The 26,575-nt window shown below is 36.8% G+C and overlaps 1 protein-coding gene across 21 annotated transcripts in view; it reads left to right on the forward strand.

Annotated features, from left to right (window-relative positions):
• The window catches only part of LOC126817142 (uncharacterized), a 123,145-nt gene extending 100,730 nt beyond the window's left edge, over positions 1-22,415 (forward strand). For 16 of the 21 annotated variants that reach the window (XM_050543953.2, XM_050543962.2, XM_050543957.2 and 13 more), the window contains 2 exons: positions 637-804; positions 8,771-13,165. In XM_050543953.2, the coding sequence (XP_050399910.1) occupies positions 9,865-13,137 (3,273 nt within the window). In that variant the 5' untranslated portion in view covers positions 637-804; positions 8,771-9,864 and the 3' untranslated portion in view covers positions 13,138-13,165. Of the gene's footprint in view, positions 1-636; positions 805-8,770; positions 13,166-15,313; positions 15,452-15,648; positions 16,003-16,726; positions 17,267-22,269 lie in introns of those variants that run through there. The other 5 variants (XM_050543968.2, XM_050543969.2, XM_056100722.1 and 2 more) reach the window with 5 other exon arrangements.
• The last annotated feature ends 4,160 nt before the right edge of the window (positions 22,416-26,575 follow it).

The raw sequence follows: 26,575 nt of genomic DNA on the forward strand, positions 1-26,575 counted from the left end.
AGTGCCGGTCAGTTTGTTTCTTCTGACATATACTTGGACGAATGCCCTTCATAACCACACCCATCAGTTCTAGGTCAGACCCGCCAAGAAGCAGCTACATTCGTTTTAGGATGATATGGTTTTCAGAATACGTAAAATTACCACTTTAAGATAACTCACAGAAAATTCCATGGAATTCATTTATTCCCAAACGACTGCAGGATTTTAAGTCAACCACTTACTTGGCCTATCATACCTGACCAATATCAAAATTTTAGCGTCACAACATTTCGAGTAGGAGCTTTTTGAAATTTGGGCAAAAAATTGGTCGCAATATGGCAAATTTTGACCAAAAACAACAATTTCCAGTTATACCGGAAGTTGTCATTTATTTATTTTTTTCACTGCATCGCATGACCAAGTATGATTGAAAATTACTGACCCCCAGGGCTATCAGACGCGTTCTTATAATAAATTATTTATTAGAGATTGTCTCCTTGTTATTATATTGCTTTATATAATTATATTTTTATACACGATCTATTTTTGAAAGCTGTTTTACCTTTCAAATATATTCTGATGATTTGGGTAGATAAAATACATGTACCGTCATGAAATACAGAGGTTCATACCGCTAATATGCTTTTATAAATTCAGATCGAGGTAGTTGTTCAATGGGTGTAGTTACATCAGCGACAGCCAGATTACATAATATTAGTAATAGTGAAGAGTCAGATATCAAAGACATTTTTAAAATTTTAGCAGCAGAAAATATGGTGAATGAAAAGCATGTACCATGGGTTCGATGGATACCTCTTGCTCAGTGTATGTTAGGTTCATTTTTATACGCCCACGCGGAAATGTGGTCGTATATTGCTATCGCCCTCGTCCGTCCGTCGGTCTGTCCGTCCACCCGATCCGTGGTCTACAATCTCTATGTTTATGACCCTTGTATCACTTTGTTTAACCTTGTGACAGCTTGAACGACAAGTTATTATCCGATCTGCACATAATCTATATGCATCATTTAAATTAGTGAAACGAAGAATCCTATTACATTTCAGCAATTTATGTCAATTACTTCATGTGTTATGGCTCTTGTTTTACTTTGTTGAACCTTGTAAACACTCGAACGACAAAAGTTATCATCCGATCTGTATGAAATTTATATGCATTATTTAAATTAGTAAAACGAAAAGTCTGTCGACTTTCAACAATTTTTGTAAATTGCTCCTAGCGTTAAGCCCTTTGTTTCAGTTTGTATATTCTTTAAAACCCTCAAACGACGAATATTACAAACTGATCAGTATGCAATTGTCTTGTAAATTACCCCATTACCTACAAATAATAAATATGCGACAACCCTTGTCGACCGCGCGGAGGATTTACCTGCTGTGGGCTTATGTTTCATTGCCTAGCAACCTATAGTTTTCTTATTGTATTAAAGCCACAAAGCGACAGAAGGCCAATAATTGTTTTTTTAAATTCCCGCATTTCAGTGTGGGCGTATTATGTCATCACCCTGTCCGTCAGTCTTGTCAGCAATTGGCTACAGTTTTTGACTGGACGAATCCAACATTCTGCAACCTTTCATACCATTGACAGTTGATGAGAGGATGAATCCTGTTGACTTGTATAATACATAATATTGATTTTCAACAAATCTGCGACTTCCCATTTTGGAGTTATCCCCACTTTGCGAAAACCTTGTGAACGCGATAGTGGCTACAATTTTCGATAGATTCTTTTCAAATTTGGTGTAAAGCATTGTGGTCATTAGAGGACGAAATACTAACCCTATCGACATTCATCATTGACAGTTGATGAGAGGAAGAATCCTGTTGATTTGTATGATACATAATATTGATTTTTAACATTCTGCGACTTTCCGTTTTGGTGTTATCCCCTTTGCAAAAACCTTGTGAGAGCGATATAGGCTACGGTTTTCGATGGAATCCTTTCAAATTTGGTGTGAAGCATTGTGGTCATTAGAGGACGAAATACTAACCCTATCGACATTCATCATTGACAGTTGAGAGGAAAAATCCTATTGATTTGTATGATACATAATATTGATTTTTAACATTCTGCGGCGACAGTTTTCGATGGATTCTTTTCAAATTTGGTGTGAAGCGTTGTGGTCATTAGAGGACGAAATACTAACCCCATCGACATTCATCATTGACAGTTGATGAGAGGAAGAATCCTATTGATTTGTATAATACATAATATTGATTTTTAACATTCTGCGATTTTCCATTTTGAAGTTATCCCCCCTTTGCGAAAACCTTGTGGACGCGATATAGGCTACAATTTTCGTGGGATTCTTTTCAAATTTGGTGTGAAGCATTGTGGTCATAAGAGGCTGAATGCTATCGATATTCAGCGTTGTACGACTTTCCACTCCAAAGTTTTCTACCCTTTGCCGAAGATCTTGTGAACGCGATTTAGACTACAGTTTTTAACGCATTCTTTTTAAATTTTGTGTGAAGCACTGTGGTCATAAGAGGACGAACGCTATTCATATTTAACGCTCTACGCCTTTCGTTCCGAAGTTTTTCTCCCTTTGCGATAGATACTTTAGTTTTTAAAGGGCCAATGTCGATTATATTTTGGAGAATAAGACTGCTTAATTGTCCCCCGTCTTTCGAAGAAAGCAGGGGACTATTAAACTGGTTTCGTCAGTCTGTCTGTCCGTCACACTTTTTGGGACACAATAACTCTCTTTCTAATTGAGCTACAATGTTCAAACTTGGTATAGGTGTTTATTAGGTCAATGCCTTCATGGAGTTCGAAGATGAGCATTTTCGGCTTACGGTAAGCAGAGATAAGCAATTTGATTGGTTGATGCTTTGGGACACGATAACTTTAGTTTTAATTAAGTGAGAGTGATGAAACTTGGTGTATAGTTTCATTACATCAATACCTTGACTAAGTTTGATAATGAGCATTTTCTGCTCAGGGTAAGCAGAGCGATAATCAATTTGGAACACAATAACTCTCATTGTAATTGAGTTAGAATGGTCACACCTGGCATAGGTGTCTATTAGGTGAATGCCTTGGTGGAGTTCGAAGATGAGAATTTTCGGCTTAGGGAAAGCAGAGATAAGCAGTTTGTTTGGTTGATATACAGGAGACACAATAATTTTAATTAAGTGAGAGTGAGGACACTTGGAGTATAGCTTTATTACATCAATACCTTGACTAAGTTCGATTATGAATATTTTCTGCTGAGGGTAAGAAGAGCGATAAGCAATTTCATTGGTCGAGACTTTGGAACACATTAACTCTCGTTCTCATTGATGTAGAATGTTTAAACTTGGTGTAGGCGTTCATTAGGTGAATGCCTTGGTGGATTGTCTGATGAAGATTGTCTGCTTACGGTAAGCAGAAATAAGCCATCTGATTGGTTGATGCTTTGAGGCATGATAACTTTGGTTATAATGAAGTGAGAGCGATAAAACTCTGAATATAGATTCATTACATCATGACCTTGACTAAGTTCGATGATGCGAATTTTCTGCTTAAGCAAAGGAGCAATAAGCAATTTCATTGGTCAAGACTTTGGAACATAACAACTCTGCTTTCAATTGAGGTAGAATGTTTAGACTTGATCTAGATGTTCATTAGGTGAATGTCATGACTGAGTTCAATGATTAACATTTTGAGCTGCAGCTAAGTAGAGCAAATCAATTTCATTGGTCAATGCTTTGGGACAAGATAATCTTGATTCTATCTGATAGAGAGTGATGAAACTTAGTGTATAGTTTGATTGCTTGATACTTTTGAAAAAAAATAAATGTGCGATTAATTAACCCTTCCTGAGCTAATTTTATAGTCTGTCAGAGCGGCACCCCCCTTACTCCCCTGTAAAAGCATGGTTTTTAACCTTAGATGGTGTATAACACGAGTTTTTATTACGAGGGGGCTTCCTCTATTGACGGAACAACCATCAATAGTCAGAACAGCCGAGGAATGGCGTCCTTCACAACAAAAAGACTTCGGCTGAATTTAGCCGTGAGTTCCGATGTCGATGACGTCACGTCTATATTGGATTCGGGTAGTGACTATACTATTAGTGGGGATTCTTCTTGTGATGAAAATTCAGATGTTTGTCACAAAGTAAAGACGCAAAAAAGGGAGACTTCTCCGGAGGAAATTATTCGTCTGCTTTTATACAGTCGCGCACGTAGATCGCTACCAATATAGACGTATACGATATGGTCAACTTGGTTACCATGGCAACCTTAATGTGAATATTTCGGTATATATTATTGTTATTTTCCAAATATTTAATTTATTTTTATTTTATTGTTAATAAAAACTTGTTACTGATGATTTTTATATGTGTGTTGCCTACCGCAAAATTGTCAATACTGCTCGTTTACATTTTATTATTTTTAGAAAAAAACATTATTATCACAATTTAGTGACTTTTCCCCAAAAACCTATACTATTCTTACAAAAGAGATATCTATCATGTTAATAATCCATATAGCTTTATTCCTGACCATCTTGAATTTTTTAATGACAAGAAAATATCCAATATTTCATTTATGACAATAATATGGCAGCCATTTTGAAACACACTGGTAACCATAGTAACCATAAAATCTAAACTAAACATATGCAAAAATCCCAAGTCATATATAATGGATAAACATTTGCAATTTTACAGTTGTAGTCGCATTCATATTCAAGGTATGCATGGTTTTTCACAACAGGGTCTAAAGCTTGATTTTTACTCAATATTTGCATAGCCCTCTATGGGTATGAAGTGGTTAGCTCAGGAAGGGTTAATGTGTGTCATCTATTTATTTTGGGATTTAGGCGGGGGACATCAGCCTCACTGTTGGCTTGTTTTGTGTGAAACGCCCTTAAAAACCTCAATCCTAAGGCCGAGCAACTAACTCCATATACGTGATATGTTTTCAAACAAGTTAAACCCGTCAGTTTTTAATGGGCCAATCTCGATTATATTTTGGAGAATAAGACTGCTTACTTTTGTTTGAAAAGCCCTTAAAAACCTCTATCTTAAGGCCGAGCAACTAACTCCATATACGTGATATGTTTTCAAACAACTTAAACCCGTCAGTCTTCATATGGAAATAGAGGCCGGTGTCCCAAGCTGTATTATATGGTGTCTGGATAAAATCAGACTTTTATAATAAAAAAAATCAGGTGTAGGTGAAATTTACCGTTCGCTATCAATTACAAAACATGCATCACGCACTGTTTTGACCTCTAAAAGTACGGTAATTGATTATAAGGGTACCTTGACTAAGTTCGATAGTGGGCATTTTCTGCGCATTTTAAGCAGCGATAAGCAATTTGATTGGCCGATCATACGCATTTTCCACTTAGGCTAAGCAGATATAAACAATTTAATTGGTTGAGAACAAATGGTGTCACTTTTATGAAAATCGAATAATAATTGACTCTTTTACAGGCAAAATAACATGAAAAGTGACTCATGGAAAATTGCCTATTTCTCTTGCTCATATTACAAACTAATTTTGACATACATCGTCTTCGTATGGATTAATGCTACAAGTTTATGTAAGTTACCAAGAAATATTTTAAAATATGAAAAGCCTGAATGCATTGTAAAAAGCTCATTTTACATCGTTCACCTTTAAATCGAAATGGCGCAAAAACAAAATCGAAATTAAAAAAACTGACTCCGACTTCTTTTCGCCTTTACAGGGCACACCATTTTACTTATGTCGACTTAAAAATATAATATTTTCTTTCGAAAAGAGGTACAGACCTGTCAAAATTGTAGTTTTTAGTAAAATTACCCCACTTCCAGTGCCGGCAGGAAACTTTATCGGTAACAAAAAAAAATGACACATGGGGCCACAGAGCCTATGAATTTCGTTTTATACAAATCGAACAATAAGAAATTAATCTAGGACCGAAAAACTGAATTAACCAATGGCGGCTAACTCAAATTACTGAGAGAAAGATTTTTCACATTTCTGCTCAAGTTAGATGACTCTTTAATCCTGTGTAAAATAGGCCCCTACCATCAAAATATTCATAAGTAAAAAAAAAAAAATCTTCTAAATTTTGCGCCTTTGATTAGATGACCCTTTATAGACTGGAGGCTCAGCGCGGGGAGGTGTCCATCAAATGGGCACAAAACCAAGCCCAGCTTTTCTGTAGTAAAATTTTGCCTAGAATAAGATGCCGGGTGGTAATCAGTCCGCCGTTTAGGCGTTTTCGAGATATTCGGGGTCAAAGGTCAAATGAGGTCATTTGCACTGAAAGTGAATGTGCAGCCATTCTTGTATCATGAAAATATGCTAAAAATGATCGAAAGAAATCACCCTTTCAATAAAAATGTAAACTTGCTAAATTCAACTTCAATCTTAGTGACCCCGGCGGTCAAAAGGTGAAATTTTCAGTTTCTGAACTAGGAAGATTTAAAGCAATAAAATATATAAAACTAAAGCAAAACCTGTTCTAAATAGTAGGAATAGTTAAAACTTAATTTTAGGTGGTCTTAGCACGGTACATTTACTTTGGAACGTCGAAAAATCATTTTAATCAAAATGAAAAAAGAAAAATTATAATAATCCGAACAAAAACAATAGTGTTTCACACAAGCTACGCAGTGTAAATCCCTAAAAACAAAATCAGTAATTTCCGCTCGTTCATATCTCCCGCGATCAATGGACGTAACTCCATTGAAGGTTTCTATATGTTTGTTTATCACCACCTACAGGCCACAATTCTTAGTGGATCATTTTGAAACTTTGCATACGTTTTCCTTAAACACAAAGGATCACCCCTATTGTTTTTCGTGCTTGCCCAACCCCCAGGGGCAGAGCCACGCCAATTTTCTTTTTGTGTGACTGTATGTCGCCTACATACCGCAATTGTTAATGGATCGTTTTGAAAACTTTTCATACTTATTCCTTATACCCTAAGGATGACCTCTATTATTTTTGGTGCATGCCCTGTACCCTGGGACAGAGCCACGCCCAACTTTATGTGTGTCTTTGTTTTGGCTATAGGCCACAATTCTTAACATATCCTTTTGAAACTGTGCATACCCATTCATTATACCCTAAGGGTGATCCCTATGGTTTTTGGTCAACGCCCAGGTGTTGGGCCACATCCATTTTTATACGCCCACATTTTCATGTGGACGTATATTGTCGTCGCCCCTGTTTGTCCGTCCGTCCGTCCGTCCGGACGTCCGTCCACAATTTGTTTGTGGACACTCTACAGGTCACAATTTTTATCTGATTTCAACGAAACTCGAAATATAGCTTTATCTCCCTAAGATCTTGGTTCTTTTCGATATTGGTATGTATCGGACCATAACTTCATGGATTATGACCCCTGATTGTACGAAAAATCGCATTTTTAGCTTGTGGACACTCTAGAGGTCACAATTTTTATCCGATTTTGATGAAACTTGAAATGTATGTTTATAACCCAAAGATCTTGGTTCCTTTCGATATTCGCGCATATCGGATTGTAACTTCCTGAATTATGGCCCCTGATTGTACGAAAAATCGCGTTTTTAGCTTGTGGACCCTATAGAGGTCATAATTTTTATCCAATTTAAAAAAACGTATTATTATATCACCGTTACACCCTCAGGACGGCTGAATTCGAAGTTCGTGAAAATCGGCCCCAAACTGACAGACAAAATGGCCGCCCTTCGTTCTCAAATAACGTAAAAATATGGTATATCAAGGTTGTGGACCCTATAAAGGTCACATTTTTTATCCGATTTTGTTGAAACTTGAAATGTAAGTTTATAACCCACAGATCTCGGTTCATTTCGATATTCGCGCATATCGGACTGTAACTTCCTGAATTATGGCCCCTGATTGTACGAAAAATCGCGTTTTTAGCTTGTGGACCCTATAGAGGTCATAATTTTGATCCGATTTAAAAAAACGTATTATTGTATCACCGTTACACCCTAAGGACGGCTGAGTTCGAATTTTGTGAAAATCAGCCCAAAACTGAAAGGCAAAATGGCCGCCCTCGTTCTCAAATAGCGTAAAAATATGGTATATCAAGGTTGTGGACCCCATAGAGGTCACAATTTTTATCCGATTGTGTTGAAACTTGAAATGTAAGTTTATAACCCAAAGATCTCGGTTCCTTTCGATATTTGCGCATATCGAATTGAAATTTCCTGAATTATGGCCGCTGGTTTCTTTGTGTGTCAGTGTGTTGCCTGCAGGTCACAATTTTTAATGGATCGTCTTGCAACTTGGTATATGTATTCCTTATAGCCTAAGGACGACAACTATTAATGTTGGTGCATGCCCCGACTCCCAGGGGTAGAGCCACGCCCAATTTTTCATATACTGTCCGCGATTATGAATAGATCATCTTGAAACTTGGCACATGTATTCCTTATAGGCTAAGTGCGGCACTATTGATTTTGGTGCATGTCCCGACCTCAGGGGCAGAGCCACGCCCAAATTTTGTGTTTAGCGTCTGAAGGCCACAATTCTGAATGGATTATCTTGGAACTCGGTATACTCTGCTTAGGGTAAGCAGAGATAAACAATTTGATTGGTTGATGCTTTGGGACACGATAAGTTTAGTTCTAATTAAGTGAGCGTGAGGACACTAGTTGTGTCTGTCAGGTAGTCGAGGTGAAAGGAGCGTTTTTAGTGAGCGGAAGAGTTCAGTCAACTGTGACGATACATTCGTTCAATTCTGTTGGATTTTAGTAGTTTTAAAGTCTATATTTTTACTGTGAATATGTCTTCAAGTAAGCGAAAGCATAATAAGGTTGATTCTATTGCCTCAGATATAATGGAGAAGAAGAAAAAAACAGACAAAGCGACAGGTCAGAAAATGGCGACCATCAAAGAAAATGATTCAAATATGGCGGGACACGAACTTTTACCAGAGAACATTAACAGTGAATTAACGTTTGATTTCCAAGGTTTTTCTGAAAATATATCCAAGTCGTTTGAACGCCTTAACGACAGGATGGACTTACTTGAAAATAACATTGAGAAGAAATTAACTGACAAGATCACGGAGTCAATCAGAACAACAATAGAAAAACTTGTTAAAAGTCGTGTAAACGAGGAAATTAGTATAATGAAGGGTGAATTCGTAAAAGAGATGGATGTTATGAAAGCTGAAATTGAGAGGTTAAAGTCTTCAAAATTCGTACGACTCGGCAATAACAATAATTACACGTCTGATACACTGGATGATAGCAGACGAACAAATATTATGATAAAAGGACTGTATGAAAGTGAGGGGGAAATGAATAATCCCGATTACACTTTAGATAAAGTAAATGATCTCATCCACGATGGTTTAAAGCTAAGAACAGTTAATGTGATCAACGTTCAACGAAAGGCGAGTCGCGGTACTCACCCCGGAGTTGTAATAGCGACCGTAGAAACTATCGAACAGAAAAAACAAATTATGGAAAATAAATCTAGTCTTCTTCGTAGCAAAAATCATTACAACATTTACATCGAGAATGATTTACCACCAGCTGTTAGATATCAACAGAATAACCTAAGAACCATCTTAAAGGAAACCGGTCTCACCAGACGCTACCGAATTCAAGGAACCAGAATTGTCCCTAACACCTCTTCGAGTTCGCGTGTACCCCGCGCATAGGAATTACTACATCTGGGTTGTTGGAATATTAATGGATGGTCAAAGCATAATAATGATAATTCTTCTTTCAGACATAGTGTGATAGTGTCTAATAATTTTGACATTTGTGGTGTATGTGAAACATTTTTATGCGATGATGATTTTATAAACGTGTCTGGATATAAATTCATTTATAATAATAGAGGTAATTTACATAAAAGAGCAAAAAGAGGCTCTGGAGGTGTTGGTTTTTTAATAAAAGAAAGTATTTATAGTTTTATGGATATATCAATTCTCGACGATTCCTACGAGGATATATTGTGGATCAAGTTGAGCTCCAAATCTTGTGATTTTAAAATGTGTCTGTGTGTATGTTACCTGCCACCAACAGGATCTTCTCGTATGCCAGACCCAGATCTGTTTTTCTTAACACTATCTCAACAAATTTACAGTTATCAAAATCAAGGATTATTGTGTATTTGTGGTGATTTCAATTCACGTATTGGAAATAATAGTGACTTCATTGAGGGTGTCGACGATGTCTCATCAAGATCATGTGTGGATACGACTGTTAACCATTATGGTGACTTATTACTAGATTTTCTAATAGATAATAATATGTGTATGCTAAACGGACGAGTTGGTTCTGGAAATGATTTCACGTGTATATCTATAAAGGGCAAGTCAGTTGTGGATTATGTATTCGTTCCCCATGAACAGTTATCGATTTACACTGAGTTTAAAGTTAAAACAGTTACTGATATAATTAATGAACACAATTTAGCTGTGCCGATTACTACACCAGATCACTCTGTTCTTCAGTGGTCAATGAAGACACCTGAATTATTGTTACCGAACATCAATAAAAACGAACCCAAGCGATTAGCAAAAGTGAACTCTTATAATGTGAAAAACTTTCCATTAAATTTCTTACAGAATGAGTCTACTCAACAGATGATACACGAAACAATAGCCAGAATAGAAGATGAAATTTTTGGAAACCAAAGTGTGAATTCAGCTTATGAAACTCTTGTGAACTTTCTCAAAGTAGAAATGGATAATTGTGGATTAAAGAGAACTATTCCCTCGGGTGACACGAACAAAAGTAAAAGTGTGTTTAAACCTTATTGGGATGAAACATTGCAAGCTATGCGTGACGATATGTGCAGGAAAGAGAAAGTATGGTTAAGATGTAAACATAATAGCGCTGAGAGACAACTATTCAAACGAGAGTACTGTGACAGTCGTCGAGACTTCGACAAACTTCACAGGAAATATAAGAGACGTTATCAGCTACAAAAGCAACAAGATTTAACAGACAAGCTGATGAACCCAGGTGTTAAACACACACGTGATTTCTGGAAAACGTTCGGAAAGATCGGAACAGTGAATGACCGAAAGATAAGCTTACCCCTTGAAGTCATTGATGATAATGGAACAATCAACAGTGATCTAAACGATGTATTGAACAAATGGAAAACAGATTATAGTGAACTATATAATAGTGAACACATTAACTTCGATGAACAACATAAACAGTCAGTCAAAGAATATTATAAAACTTTGTTTAATATCGATATGAACAATGCAATTCTAAACGAAGAAATAACAAAAGATGAAGTGAAAGATGCTATATCACGACTCAAACGAGGAAAAGCCGTCGGGTTTGACGATATTCCATCAGAGGCTTTAAAAAACACTGTTTGCATCGACATGTTATTCAACATAATTTCGTATTGTTTTGAAAATGGAACTGTACCGGAGCTTTGGACGACAAGGATTATAAAACCCATTGTTAAAGCGAACTCTACTCACCCTCTGGTCCCTCTCACCTATCGTGGATTAACACTCTTATCTGTGCCAAGTAAAGTGTACTGTGATATTCTCAATAAGAGGCTAGCTAATTGGACTGAATCACAGAATCTGTTGGTGGATGAACAATGCGGTTTTCGAGAAAAACGTAGCTGTATGGATCAACTGTATACCCTACACAGTGTCATTAATAACAGGAAAAATGTCAAGCAGTCCACATTTGCATGCTTTATAGACCTGAAGAAAGCGTTTGATAATGTCGATAGAGAGTGCTTGTGGTTTCAACTGTTGCAATTTCGTGTGAACGGGAAGATATTAAATGCACTGCGTTCGTTGTACAATAACACAAAGTGTGCGGTCAACGTAAACAACCATTTAACAGATTGGTTTGACGTGACTTTAGGTGTGAAACAAGGTTGTCTGCTTTCGCCCTCTTTATTCGCAATATATATTAACGATCTAGCTCAAGAAATAAAGAACCTCAATTTAGGTATAGATATCGATGGATTTAACTTAAGTATTCTTTTATATGTGGATGATATTGTGTTGTTAGCCACTTGTGAAAAGAACCTTCAACTGATGTTAAACTGTGTTAATGAATGGTGCTATAAATGGCGTTTACAGATCAATAACTCCAAATCAAATATTTTACACTTCAGAACTGTAAACACTGAAAGGTCAAAGTTCGAATTTAAATGTGGACAGGAAACTCTTTTGTACAGTGAGAAATATAAATATCTAGGACTTTGGTTTGACGAACATTTGTGTTATAAAATAGCGGTTAAAGAATTAGCTAAATCAGCCAGCCGTGCTTTAGGGGCTCTCGGAAATAAATTCTTTGCACTTGGAGGAATGTCGTTTACTGTATTCAATAAGCTATATGAATGTCTAGTTGAACCTGTTTTGTTGTATGGTGCTGCCATCTGGGGAACTAGTGAACACAGTGCGATTAACAATGTGCGTACAAGAGCTTGTAAGCTATTTCTAGGTCTACCAAAACGCAGCTCTAACGTAGCCGCATACGGAGATGTGGGGTGGATAACTTCAAAAACTAAACAAGCGCTAGAAGTGTTTAAGTGGTGGCATAAACTTAAAAAGAGTGATCCGGACAGACTAGTGTTCAAGGTCCATCAATGGTCATCGCGAATATCCAAGTCATGGGAGAAACGCGTCCTCACATTAGCCAAAACATTTAATGTCTCTAATGAGATCGCTCAAGCGCATACTAATTGCTCATCAAAACTGTTCATCAAATCTATGTGTACTAAGGTTTTTAATTATGATGAATTCGTATGGTTTAGTAAATTGTGGAATGACAGACAAAATGTTTTAAATGGAAATAAACTGAGAACTTATAGACTGTTTAAAAAGGATTTGTATCCAGAATTTTATGTAACATGTGCTTTGACCAGACAACAACGTAGTGTTATTGCCAAACTCAGATGTGGAGTTCTCCCCCTTGCCATAGAAACTGGTCGTTACTGTAAGCCCCCCATTCCTTTAAAAGATCGTATCTGCCCTCTTTGTAATATAGAAATTGAAAACGAAATTCATTTTTTAATTAATTGTGAATTTTTAGATGATATTCGATACAAACTTCTTAATGCCTTCAATTTTGATGATTTTATAAATTCTGATTCTATGAACAATTTTTTAACCATCATGATGTCTTCAGAAAATATTCCTTTAATTGCTAATTGTATTTTAAATATGCTCAAAACTAGACGATTTTACTTGTAAATATATCAATGACTTTTAATTTAATGTATTTAGTCCGTTCAAAGATACTGTTGACTTTTGTCTTAATGTACATATTTTTTTTTTTTTTTTTTTTTTTTTTTAGATCGTGTCTCATAAGTCGATAACGGCTGGGTATTATTCATCACTTTTATTGTAATTGTATGTTTGTATGTATATTTTGGATGTAATACGTGACACGTAAATAAAATAAATTATTATTATTATTATTATGTATAGTTTTATCACATCAATACCTTGACTAAGTTCGATAATGAGCATTTATTGTTCACGGCATGCAGAGCGATAAGCAATTTGATTGGTCGAGACTTTGGAACACAATAACTCTCCTTCTAATTTTTTTAAACCAACCTCATGAAAGAAGTAGTCAAACTTTGGGTGACGAAAAATGGGGAATTTAGATAGGCTTTGATATCCAGTCCGTATACAGATCTCGTTCGCCAGAATCGTGTGAAATTAATTTTGTGATAACAGCAGTAGGTCCAATCTGTTTCACAGAGATCTTTTAATATCTCTGTAACAGATGACTGTTTCGACACGTGACGTCACATCACGCGGCGTCAATCATTGGTTCAATAGCGCGTGCATTGTTTACATAAGACGTTACTGATTCAGGCTAAATGGTGAATTTTACTTATTTTAATACACATTTACACTAAATAGGAAATGATTTTTACCTACAAATAATTCAAACGTCTTTATTTATTTTTCTAATAAATGAAAAAAATGTTTTTGAATTTAATTTGACGGAAGAAAAAAGTTAATATTTGGGATTAATTAAGTCGCATCGATGTCTTCCTTATCAGTGATTGTAGCGGCCTAGCGAAAATTCTCTGCTGATCAGTGTACAGTAGGTCATCTACAAACTTTGTGAGTTTGGTCTTCTTGCTACGTATAGTATAGGTGTGAGGACTTGCCAAATGTGGTATTTGAAAAAAACAACAAATTTCACCATATGAAAAATGTTTTTTTTTTCAATTTACTCATTCGGGAATTGAAAGATTTATCTGATATTGCACATTTATGTGTTTTGGGAGTATCCCAACTTATAAACCAAATTTGGTCAAAATCTGTGATTGAAGCCTTAGCACCTTTTGCATGGTGTTCTCGTGGACACGCTCTTAATTAAGTGAGAGTGATGAAACTCCCAGTATAGATTCATTATATTATTACCTTGACTAAGTTCGATGATGAGAATTTTCTGCTTAGGCTAAGGAGCGATAAGCAATTTGATTGGTCAAGACTTTGGAACATAACAACTCTGCTTTTTATTGAGGTAGAATGTTTAAACTTGATGTAGATGTTCGATGAAACTTAGTGTATAGTTAATAATCAGTTTGATTGCTTGATACTTTTGAAAAATATAAATGTGCTATTAATTAATATTTGTGTCATCTATTTATTTTGGGATTTCGTCGGGGGACATCGGTCTCACTATTGGCTTGTTTTCTTTCCGCTTGTACCTTCATTATTACACAACAAACGGCCGGACTGTTACTTCACACAAGGAACAAGTGTGCAAAGTCTTAATAAGATTGGTGGTGAAAAGTTAGTGCGTATCTTAGACTGCACAACGCCTTTAATCACCTTTTCAATGACCTTTGAAGGACGTAGACTTGGATTCACGAATAAGTTCTTGAATTTTAATTTCTGCATTTTGATATTTTTGCTGCGAATAGAATCAATCCTATTAGTGAAGAAATCCTAAAGTCATTTGCGAGCAAGACATCATCTTTAGAAAATGGGAGAACAACATCTGAACCTTTTCTAAGTAAGGAATAGATAAAAGAAAACAAGGTCTTGGGGTTACTGGAGTTTTGTTCTGTCTTTTCATTACAATATTTAGATATGGTATTCTTGATCAGAACGTTGACATCATTTTGGGCGCTTTTATAGATTCGTCTATGGACTTTAAGGGTGGCCTATGACTCAGGTTTTGTTGTATAACAACATAATTCAACTATATGCCAAACATATAGCTGTCATTTGGTAATTAGTGGATTTGCCAATCTAGGTGATAATCCAAGTCAATACCATTCTTTGACAACTTAAGAAATCAGTTTGATAATTTTAATTCAGAAAATCAAACTTGGTAATATTTTACTTTTAGAAATTAAGTAACGATAGTACGATATTTTCCATAATCTCTGTATTTTAGATCGACTAAATACTCAAGTAAAAGTTTTAAATGAAAAGACACCATATCAGGTTATATTTAAACAATTACCTAGAAGTATTAGTTTATATAAAACACCAGATGAAAATGAAGATTCTGTGATTATGAGTATTAATACAGGTAATATATTTTAATGACAGGTATTTTACTTTTTTGTCAATTACATGTTCTTTATATAGATTAAAACAATTAAATTTGTTTTACAACTTGTTAAGTGTGCATTAGATTATAAGTGTATAAGTGAACAATATGGTAGTCTCGAAATTACCTGGTTTGTGTCGTGTGGACGCTAAACTCCGTTTCTCTCTCTTTCATAGCGGATTTGCATTAATCCATATACCCTGGTTTATGGAAAAGTTTAGGAATCGCTTGGCGATTGCTCAGCTTCATCTTGAAGAATTAAAGTAATAAGGCCATCTCCATCCTCCAATTCCTTTGCATCAAAAAAGAACAGATGTTCAAATAAAGTCCAATCAGCCTTATGCAACTTCCAGCACTGAGGTCTTTTGACAGGAGAGGCACCACTGTTGTAAATTAATATAGGGAAGTGGTCACTGCCACATAGATCATCATTCACTCTCCACGTAAAATCTTGACAAGCAGTGGGTTGATGTAGATAAGTAGGCATTTGCGCAAGTCATCATTCAACAAGAATAAATTATTATTTTTAATGAATTCAGTTGTTTTATTTTAAGTAAGAACTAGACTTTCAGAAGGAAAAAAAAAACCTGCTATGCTCTATACTGGTTCCTGGGATAAGAGTCACCCAGTTGCGAGGGTCGCAATTAGTTAATTGAACAGTCGATTTTTATTTCAAGCCCATTTCACTTCCATGGTATCTATATTTTGGTAGGCGACCTTAAATCCGTGACCAATTTTCGGGGAAGTTGTTTTGAAGGTGGTTTCTATTTGAAAAAAACCATGCTGAAGCCATTAAGATTGGGTGCCTCTCTCTAAAATGCTGGCGGAATCCGCTGAAGGGTCAAATTCAAAATGGCGGCCAAATTATTTAATATAGGCTCCTGAGGTCTCTATTCGTATGTATAAGGGTCTCTTAATCGACATATTGTAATCAAAAATCCATCCGGCTACTAGTTTTGCCAATAATTATGGCCGCCATTTTTGGCCTGGAAAATGGTGTTGTTAACTATACCCATGTTGTGTTTTTTCGGGGTCAAGATATTCAATTTTGATGAATTTGTGTCGATATACGGCAAACAGCAATAAGAGTGAAAGAAATGAAGGTACTCACCGATATTTACCTCCTGATATACTCTGTTCTCAATTGATTTTAATTTAATCAACGCTTGATAATGGATCCATGTAATATATAATCACGCACGATAAATGGACATCATCAACTTATCCACTTAAAGTCAAAGTGTTACTCTTCAGAATCACAGGCACACGATTCAAAAGATAGATCCAGTTTTTATTGATCAGATTCAGATTGTTCATCCGAAGTTGAAGTTTCGTCGGAATCTTCATTACTTGCACTATCACTGCCATGAACAAGTAAGTCACTTAAACGTCCTGGTAATGCTGGATTCTCATAATCTAATTGGCACGCACTGTCTGGATTGGAGCAGTTTTCAACTATTACCAATGGGAGAGTGTGTGTTCTTAGACTTTGAGTAATTAAGCATTAAATATGCCTGAAAATTAGCTCTGGTTAGTTTAAAAATACATTATGAAGGGGCTAAATCTGCCTATTGCAGGTCTTTCTTTAGGCCTGAAATCTTTTCTAAATTATTAATTAGACATTAACTTATCCAGGCCATAATCAACTCTCGATGGCCTCTGATTTCTTCGATATTAAATAGATTAGAACAGTTCAGCCATATTTTGATTTAAGCTAAAAATGGAGGAGCGAGACTTAGCTTCGAACAACCAGTACAGTGGTTGAAATTATTGCACACGTCTTGTCAAACTTTCAGAGGCTAATATCTTCGCTCGCAATAGAGTAATTTGAATGAAATTTTCAAATTATTCATTTTACATTATCTATTTTTGAACTATTATAGCAAGAATGGCTAGCTCTTTATCTAAATCTTACATAATGTATCTTTAAGTTTATAAGGCTCCTCTTCAGGTGGTAGCCAGCGAAAGCTTTTTCGAATATGCTTGACCATTTCTTGGCTTTCGCTTCTGTCAATGATGCGCTTTTTTGGTAATTATAAACACAAGTCAGAGTGTATGTTGTCATTTTCTTGATTAGTGTTTGCGTAACAGGAATCTTACTACCAAGTTCTTTCTACAAAGTCGATTTCACCGTTGCGTTGAATATGGTTTTCTTTGATCGTCCAAAAATCTGGTCGCCGTGTCTGCTTCAGAATGCACATGGAACTATTACCTTAACTATTGGCTTAGGAAACAGTTGTTTGCAGTCTATAACTTGAAACATTCTCTTAATACCTAGGGGGGATCACGTGGCTAAGTGGGTAAGACGCTAGCTCGCTAGCCTGGAGGTCGGCTGTTCGATCCCTGCATTGGCCGAGAAAGTTCATCCAGATTTTCCGGCGTGGTTCTCCCTTGTCAGTGATGCAGGACGGAGGGGCTGACAAAGAAAGCTGTCTAGTCGTTCGGATGGGACGAAAAACCGAGGTCCCGTGTACACATTGGCGTGCACGTAAAAGATCCCTTGGCAGTTGGAATTCGATGTAAGAGTAGGCCGTAGTGCCGCTGTCCGGGCAAAATTTCCCTCATAGCACACTGTATGGCGTATGCCCGTCTTCATTAGCCCAGGTTAGGAGCAGAACAGTAAGACGTTAAACTCCATTTCATTTCATTTCTTAATACCTACATTTCCATCTTCGTTCGTGGACACATAAGCCGACAAGACAAAGACATATATATCTTGGGTGTCTATCACTACAGTCTGGGACCATTGCAGTTTTCTGAACTGTGCATAGATAAAAAAAAAACATAATAGTGTCATCTTCGTATTGGTAGCATTTAAACTCCTGCAATATTACTGCGTCACCAGCTGACAGATCATAACACTTTTTCTGCAGAGAATAAATGAAACGTGTGCTGGTGTGTGCCTTTGCATAATCCCCGAAGCAGTCCTTCAGCAATGCCTGAATACGTATTTTATTGGAATCACTGCGAAGTGCAGCATCAATTTCATTTTTGCTAGGGAAATCTTCTCCCAGGCACAGAACTATATTTTTTGAACCAGATAAAAACTTCCCCGATGCTTGGAATCTTTGATGCAGCACTCTAGATCGTATGGATCTTTGACCAAAATTACTGTGCCTGCACGTGGATGACGAGATATGACAACGTCAATAACCTTCTTCGCATAGTCGTCCACTTGTATTTTTCACCGTCGTTGAAGCATCTAGTCTCCCATAACATACCCGTATCAATAATTACAATATACCCCGTCTCAACCTGCAGATGCACAAACTGCATGCATTCCATCAGCTTAGACTTCTGCGTTTCCACCATTGTGCCATTTTGATTAAAAATTGACATTCATTCTTCTGTAACCCATATTTCATAATTTCGCGTAACTCGACTTTGCGTGATTCATTTGTCATAAGACTAACTGTAATATAGTGTCCAGATAATCAAGACTACATGTATCTTGACTAAATAACATTTGCTCATCTGGGTAATCTGGATGGTATATAGATACACGACACCTGAGGTTGCACAGGTGGATGCACCTGGAGAATAAAAATCTTCATCGCACATGGTTGTTGGTTGTTCATATATAGAATGATACATAAATATTACACTAACAGCATTTTCCATTGCCATTTTCTCCATATGAGCGATTTGCTTCTGCTCTGTGGATAGGTCTTTATTTGTTTTTACAGGTGGCTTCTTGAAACTACATCGCTTGTTCTGGTGGACTTTAGCGTAGAATGAAACGTTATTAGAAAACATGCGATCGCTGAAAAAGTCATCAACCAGCTTTTGACCATGCTTATGAGCGGTTTTGAAATCTTCCTGCAATATAGTTGTCGCTAACATGCCAGATTGTAGACTACGAAGGGCCGAATTGTCGCATGCAAATAGATTACACTCAAATTCAGTCATACAGGCTGAAATATCTTGTACTCCCTCTTCTTCCCTTTTGCGAACAGCTGTGGCATTCTCGCTATGTTCACCCCCTCCTCTTCTGCGGTTGAACGATTTATGTAAAGCAGATCTTTGTAGTTAATGTATGTATCAGCAACATTTTCTCCTTTTTCAGTATCTTGAGCCATCTTGGATCCCTTATTCATGATCTTTTCGATCCAAAGATCTAACGGAAGTAAGGAATGTGACTTTCTGTCATAGACTGTGAGAAGATTTCTGGCATGAAGGAAATGACACTTTTCGGCAAAGTTTTCATGCTTAGCCAAAATTCTTGCAGTCATCGATAATACTTATCTTGGTCATACACTTTTAATCACGGCAACATAAGACGAGTGGACGAGAGATAACTCCTCCCACTTAGCTAGCCGTAATGCGTTCACATTCATATACAAAATTTCTACCATTTCCATGAAGGTCAGCCAGTACTTCATCATGGCATTCTGGTCCGTTGTCAAGTCATCGAAAACTTTCTTGACAAAGGCGGCGAATCCGTTCAATTTCATTCCACAAGCTATAGTGAGGTCTTGAGGAGACTCTTCAGCTTCACGCAGAAGTTCTACTTTTGTTACAAGTTCTGTGGCACATGCATTCCATTGTGGTAAGCATTTTTGACTATTGTTCTCATTAGAGACTCGTACATCTGACCGAAGCAGCGCAATCCCCTTTTATAACGTTTTCCTTTCAGAGCCTTTTCCACAGATTTGTCAGAGATTACTCCTGCTGATACAAGGGTGTCTTCCAGGCCTGACCCAGCAAACCGTTTAAGTATACAAGCTATGAAGGAACACTGCGTGTGGAAGGGTCCAGGAAATGGCTGAATTGTATCAATTTTTTCTGTCTTCTCATTTTTCAGCTCTACTATTAGTGCGTATATTGGTTGATCACCAGTCAACAATATATATGACATTCGCTTCTTCTCAGCAACATTTACAACTCGAATCATCACTTCGTGAACAGTGTACTTATTGGGAGACCGCGGTAGAGTGCAGTAGTAATACGGTGTGCTCTTAGTACATACGCTTCATATTTTAGCCTGATATCCTCTGTATGAGGCGACAGTTTGATCTGAAGCAGACATGCACTCTGTACTGCTATCGAGTCGAACTATGGCTTCACAATTTTGTAAGGCTGAATTTCATTTTGACGGGTGCTGTTGTATCTCGTGCGGATTAACCATCTTCAAAGGCTGTTGTTCGTACGGGTACTAGATGCAGCTTCTGTACGAACATCAGATTGGTTCTGTGGGATGTACATGCACCGGTAACGGTATCATCATTGAAGTCATCATTATCCGTAATCGCGCAACTGGAATAATCCTCTGCAATTTCTCTCACGACTACCAGCCCATGCGGCATATTCAGCACATCCACAAATTTGCGGCTTCTTGTTAAACCATGTATGGTGACCGACATATTATCTTAGTAGCAGTCTTTGTGCGATTAACGTAGGACAACAAGAATGATGATAGTGCTACCACATCGGAACTTAAATCGTCGTCTCCGAGTTTCGATGCAGGCGTTCGCAGCCAAAGTAACAATTTCGTTAACGCAGGGCACACCTCTTCTATGACTTCAAGCTCATCAATTCGAGGCGGCCAAGTAATATTCTTATCAAAGTTCGCACAGGTGACGGACGATAACAGTATCTATCCTCCATCCATACAGGGCCGCCTCTATAAATGTTCATACACAATGCAGTTCTGAATCTTGTGAACTCGATTCGTAAAAATACGTATCTTTGCACCAAATTCGGTGTTCAAGGGTTCTTTTATTGTTCAGGATTTCGTTGTTCAACAGTCATATCCAAAATCCCTATGAATCTCGATAGAGTCCCTCAGTCGAACTTCTAATGGGCTGGGCTCATTATTCTCAAACACCGCTGTATGCACGTGTTTAAAAAACAATTGTCGAACTTCTTGACGACGCATGCCACTCAAGTGTGGTTCATCATCATCCACATGTATGGGTTTTATGTACTTTTTCCAACACTTTTCGTGTTATATTTTATTTCTGTGGCGAAGGGATCTGGAGTTGCAGCGATCGGGTATAACTTGGTCAGTCAAATGTGGAGTGTGTAATTTAAAGTTCCACCAGGCATTGTTTTGTTCAATCAGGCGTAGTGGATTTTGTTTTCGATGTTTCACGTCTTCCGGCTTCATACACCAAAGATCGTGTTTCTGTTGTATTAGGTTCTACCTCACTAATAGTCGGTAGAGTAATTGGGGATGCACTTCTTGCTCTTGTTTTTGAGCAATTGCTCTACCCAATTTACCACTGCTACTGATGGTAAACCGACAATCTTTATGGGAAAAATTCCTACTGGTCCCTCGTTCCATTTTACAGACTCAAAAGCCATTCCAAAGTTGCCCAGTCCTTGCCATTTGAGGGCATATTCATTCAACTGTCGCCAAGAATCTAATGGGTAATAAGCACTCCTATCATCATCATTATGAGTATTTTTTTAGAATCTAAATCACAAGGAAACAATACGCCTTATATGAGCCTGGCACAAGAATGGGGGGAATATATCAGAACCCTTGAGCGTGGAGCACCGTCGATGCAATGACGCCCGGGGACTTCCAAGCCTATAGAAACAATATGGTGTAAGTTTATTTAATCTAAAAAAGCAGCTATGAAACCGTATTCTTTAGGGCCTGACAAGGACACCTGTCTAGTCGTTCGGATGGGACATAAAACCGAGGTTCCGTGTACACATTGAAGTGCATGTAAAAAATCCCTTGACAGTTGGAATTCGGTATAAGCACACTGTGTGGCGTATGCCCGTCTTCATTAAACCAGTTCGGAGCAGAACAGTAGGACGTTAAACCCCATTTCATTTCGTTTCAGTAGCAGGTGAAGATGTTACAGACCACAGTCTATTACGTGAAGTAGGTCAACATGTAGAATTAGAAAGTAGTTAACCTTAAATAATTTATTATATGTTCAGTGCTATAACGCAAGTGATTAGAGAAAAAATATGTTGGTTTCTGATACTTGATAGTATTGTTGACTGATATTTACCAGAAATGTTCAACAGAATCAACTAAATGTTAATATACTTATATATCGTAATGTTTAAAGAGTCTCAAGGTTCAAGGCGATATTACTGGTACAGTGTTTCCTCTTGTTTTTATACGACCACATGCAAATGTGGACGTATAATGCCGTCGCCCCCGCCTGACCGCCCTCTGTCGGTCCGTTCGTTCGTCCGTCCGTCGTCCACAATTCGTTGTGAACGCTCTAACGCCAAAAGTTATCATCCGATTGTTTTAAAATTGATATATGTTGTTGACATTAGTGACATAAAGAACTATATTAAATTTAAATAATTTATGTAAATTACTTTTAGAGTTCTGGCCCTTGTTTTACTTTGTTGCACCTTGTGAACGCTCGAACATCAAAGGTTATCTGCCGGTCTGTATGAAGTTTATATGCGTCATGTAGATTAGTAAAAAGATGAATCCTATTGAATTTCAGCAATTTCCGTTAATCGCATCTAGAGTTATGACCCTCGTTTCACTTTATTGAACCTTGTGAATGCTCTAACATCAATAGTTATCTGCTGATCTGTATGGAATTTATATGCGTCATTTAATTAGTACAAAGAAAATCCTTTTGAATTTCCGCAATTTCCGTTTATTACTTCTAGAGTTATGGCCCTTGTTTCACTTTGTTGAACCTTGTGAATGCTCTAACATCTAAAGTTACCTGCCGAAATGTATAAAATTTATATGCATCATTTAATTAGTAAAAATAAATTTCAGCCATTTCTGTTTTTAACGTCTAGAGTTATGGCCCTTGTTTCACTTTTTTGAACCTCATGAACGCTTTAACGCCAAAAATTATCATCCGATCTTTGTGAAATTTATATGCATCATTTAGATTAGTGAAGCCACGAAGCCTATTGAATTTCAGCAATTTACAATAATTACATCTAGAGTTGTTTCACTTTGTTCAGTCTTGTTAATGTTCGATTGATAAAAGTTATCATCCGATATGTAAGAAATTTATATGCATCATTAAAATTCGTGAAAGGGAGGTCTATTGAATTTAGCAATTTCCGTCAGTTATTTCTCGGGTTATGGCCCTTGTTTTAATTTGTGAACCTTGTGAACATTCGAATGACAAAAGTTATCATCCGATCTGTATGAAGTTTATATGCATTATTTAAATTAGTAAAACGAAAAAGCCTGTCTAATTTCAACATTTTCTGTAAATTACTTCCAGAGTTAAGGCCCCTGTTTCAGTCTGTAGAACTTTGTGAACCCTCAAACGACAAAAAATATAATCTGACCTACAAAAGAATAAATATGCGACATCCCTTGTCGATCGCCCGGACGATTTAGCTGCTGCGGGCGTGTGTTTCGTTGCCTGACAACTTATCTTTTACCCGATACAAATACAGCATGAATGATTGTACATTATCCTATTCAGTATGTTTTTAAGGACTTTTTAAAAGTATATATATCTACATATGTTAAGCCAGTGTGGAGATACAACCATGGAACTGTGGTAGCGCAGTAAGGAAGTTGGTGGTTCACTAAGCCGGAGGTTATCTGGCGTGGTCTGTAAATAACTTGGTTATGGGCTAAACAATGTAAAAAGGTTACTCTTGGAAAATTGGCTATTTCTCGGGAATGACTCATATCAATAATATGTTCGCACTGTTTTGGGCTATTTGGCGAGTGGAACAAAAAAATTAAAATTCAAACAAATAAAGAAATGGGCTCATTTGAAAAATAAAGGAAAAACGTTTTGCCGAAATGATGTCACTTCCGGTGACCATGAATATTTATAACTGGCTGCATATGAACATTCGTAATGGGCTTCTAACAGTGTTGATGTGTGTACAAAGTTTCACAAAGAAATCTTAAACGGTTTCTGAGATAAGCTCCAGCTACTACTTCATTTGGCACAGGATAACAAGGATACTGAGTCATCAGTATCCCGTGCCCTTGTGCATGAATAAGCCCAAACCCCTCACAATCACTGTAACACACTTATGGGTTAAAATTAACATACATAGGCCCACATTTTTGAAAGTGGATTAGTGCTAATCATAGATTTAATCTCCGATTTTCTGACCAGTCATATTCTGGAGAGCTGATGAAAGTTTAAACTAAACATTTAATACGCCCACATTTTCATGTGGATGTTGTTTCACTTTATTGAACCTTGTGAACGCTCTAACAACAAACGCTCTAACGACAAAAGTTATCATCCGATCTGTATGGAATTTATATGCATCATTTAAATTGAATTTCAGCAATTCCCGTTAATTACGTCTAGAGTTATGGCCTTTGTTTCACTTTATTAAACCTTGTGAACGCTCCAACGACAAAAGTTATCATCCGATCTGTATGGAATTTATATGCATCATTTAAATTAGTGAAACGAAGAAGCCTATTGAATTTCAGCAATTTCTGTTAAGTCTAGAGTTATGGCCCTTGTTTCAATTTGTTATTGTCCTTGTTTCACTTTATTGAACCTTGTGAACGCTCCAACAACAAAAGTCATTATCCGATCTGTATGAAATTTATAGGCATCATTTAGATTAGTAAAACGAAGAATCATACTGAATTTCAGCAATTTCCGTTAATTTCTTCTGAAGTTATGGCCCTTGTTTCACTTTGTTACTCCTTGTAAATGCTCTAACGACAATAGTTTTTATCCGATCTGTATGAAATTTAAACAGATCATTTAAAATAGAGTTATAGTCCTTGTTTAACTTTGTTGAACCTTGTGAACATTCGAAGGACGAAAGTTATCATCTGATCTGTACGAAATTTATATGCACAATATAAATTAGTGAAACGAAGAATTCTATTGTGAATGTTCAAATGATGAAAGTTATCATCCGATCTGTATGAAATTTATATGAATTATTTAAATTAGTGGAATCAAGAATCCTATTGAATTTCAGCAATTTCTGTTGATTACTTTTATATTCATGGCCCTTATTTTACTTTGTTGAACTTGTAAACGTTCAAATGGCAAAAGTTATAATCCAATCTGTATGAAATTTATATGCATTATTTTAATTAGTAAAATGAAAAAGCCAGTCAAATTTCAACACTTTCTGTAAATTACTTCCAGAGTTAAGGCATTTATTTCAGTTTGTAGAACCTTGTGAACCCTCAAACAACAAAAATTATAATCTGATCTGTATGAAATTGTTTTTTAAATAAATGCCCCCAATTATCTACAAAAGAATAAATGTGGGACAACCCTTGTCGACCGCTCGGACGATTTAGCTGCTGTGGGTGTATGTTTCGTTGCTAAAGACCCCTACGCGCAAGCAAATTATGTAAATACAATTAAACCATATGTTAGTCCCGAAATGACCTAGTTTGTGTCGAGTGGACGTTAAACCCCATTTCTCTCTCTCTCTCTTTCTACCCGAACAACGAGTTGTTTCATAATGGAGAATAATGAGCTAGTTTGTTGTTCGTTATTCACCCGATATGGAATTAGTAATATGAATGGTCCAAAAAAGGCCTCAATCTTTGCAAAAAGTTGAAAAATCGTTAAAATACTGAAAATGCTCTTTCATTTTTCTTTTCTTTTTTCAAAACTACTCAATGGACGTTTCTGAAACTTATGGTACAGGAAGTTAATGCCCAAGCCACGTGTTAAAACTGTCCCGACAATGATCCGTAAACCGGAAGCAGTTGAAAAAATATCAATCTGATTAAAACACAGATCCTATTTCGTTTTTTATAGTTAAAAATTTCGTGTTACTTGTCTTTACTACACTAGGATCTGGAAGAGTTGGTTGTTATATAAGCCGCGTTCTGGTTGGTGTGAGGGATCAGCCAATGAATCAGTCTGTTACGGTGAGTTCTTGGCGTGCGTTGGGGTAAACCACCTAAAACGCCAATGCTGATTGATTAATCAATGTCTGACGTTATAGATCAAAAGCAGCGCGTATGACCCCTGACCCGACCTTCCACTACAACCGGCCAGATCTTCATGTAGTGTAGGCCATCAAAAGTATAAAAAAACGAAACGAAATATAGATCTGTATTTTAATCAGATTAAAAAAAAATATCCGATATTTTGAAAATAACTGAAAAATGGAGAAAAAAAGGGTAATTAAATTGGTGCTCTAGCAAAAAACGTGATTTTTAACTCAGATGTCACCGGATCAAAA

The sequence above is a fragment of the Patella vulgata genome, chromosome 4 (assembly GCF_932274485.2).
Source record: "Patella vulgata chromosome 4, xgPatVulg1.2, whole genome shotgun sequence".
In the NCBI taxonomy this organism is placed as follows: Eukaryota; Metazoa; Mollusca; class Gastropoda; family Patellidae; genus Patella; species Patella vulgata.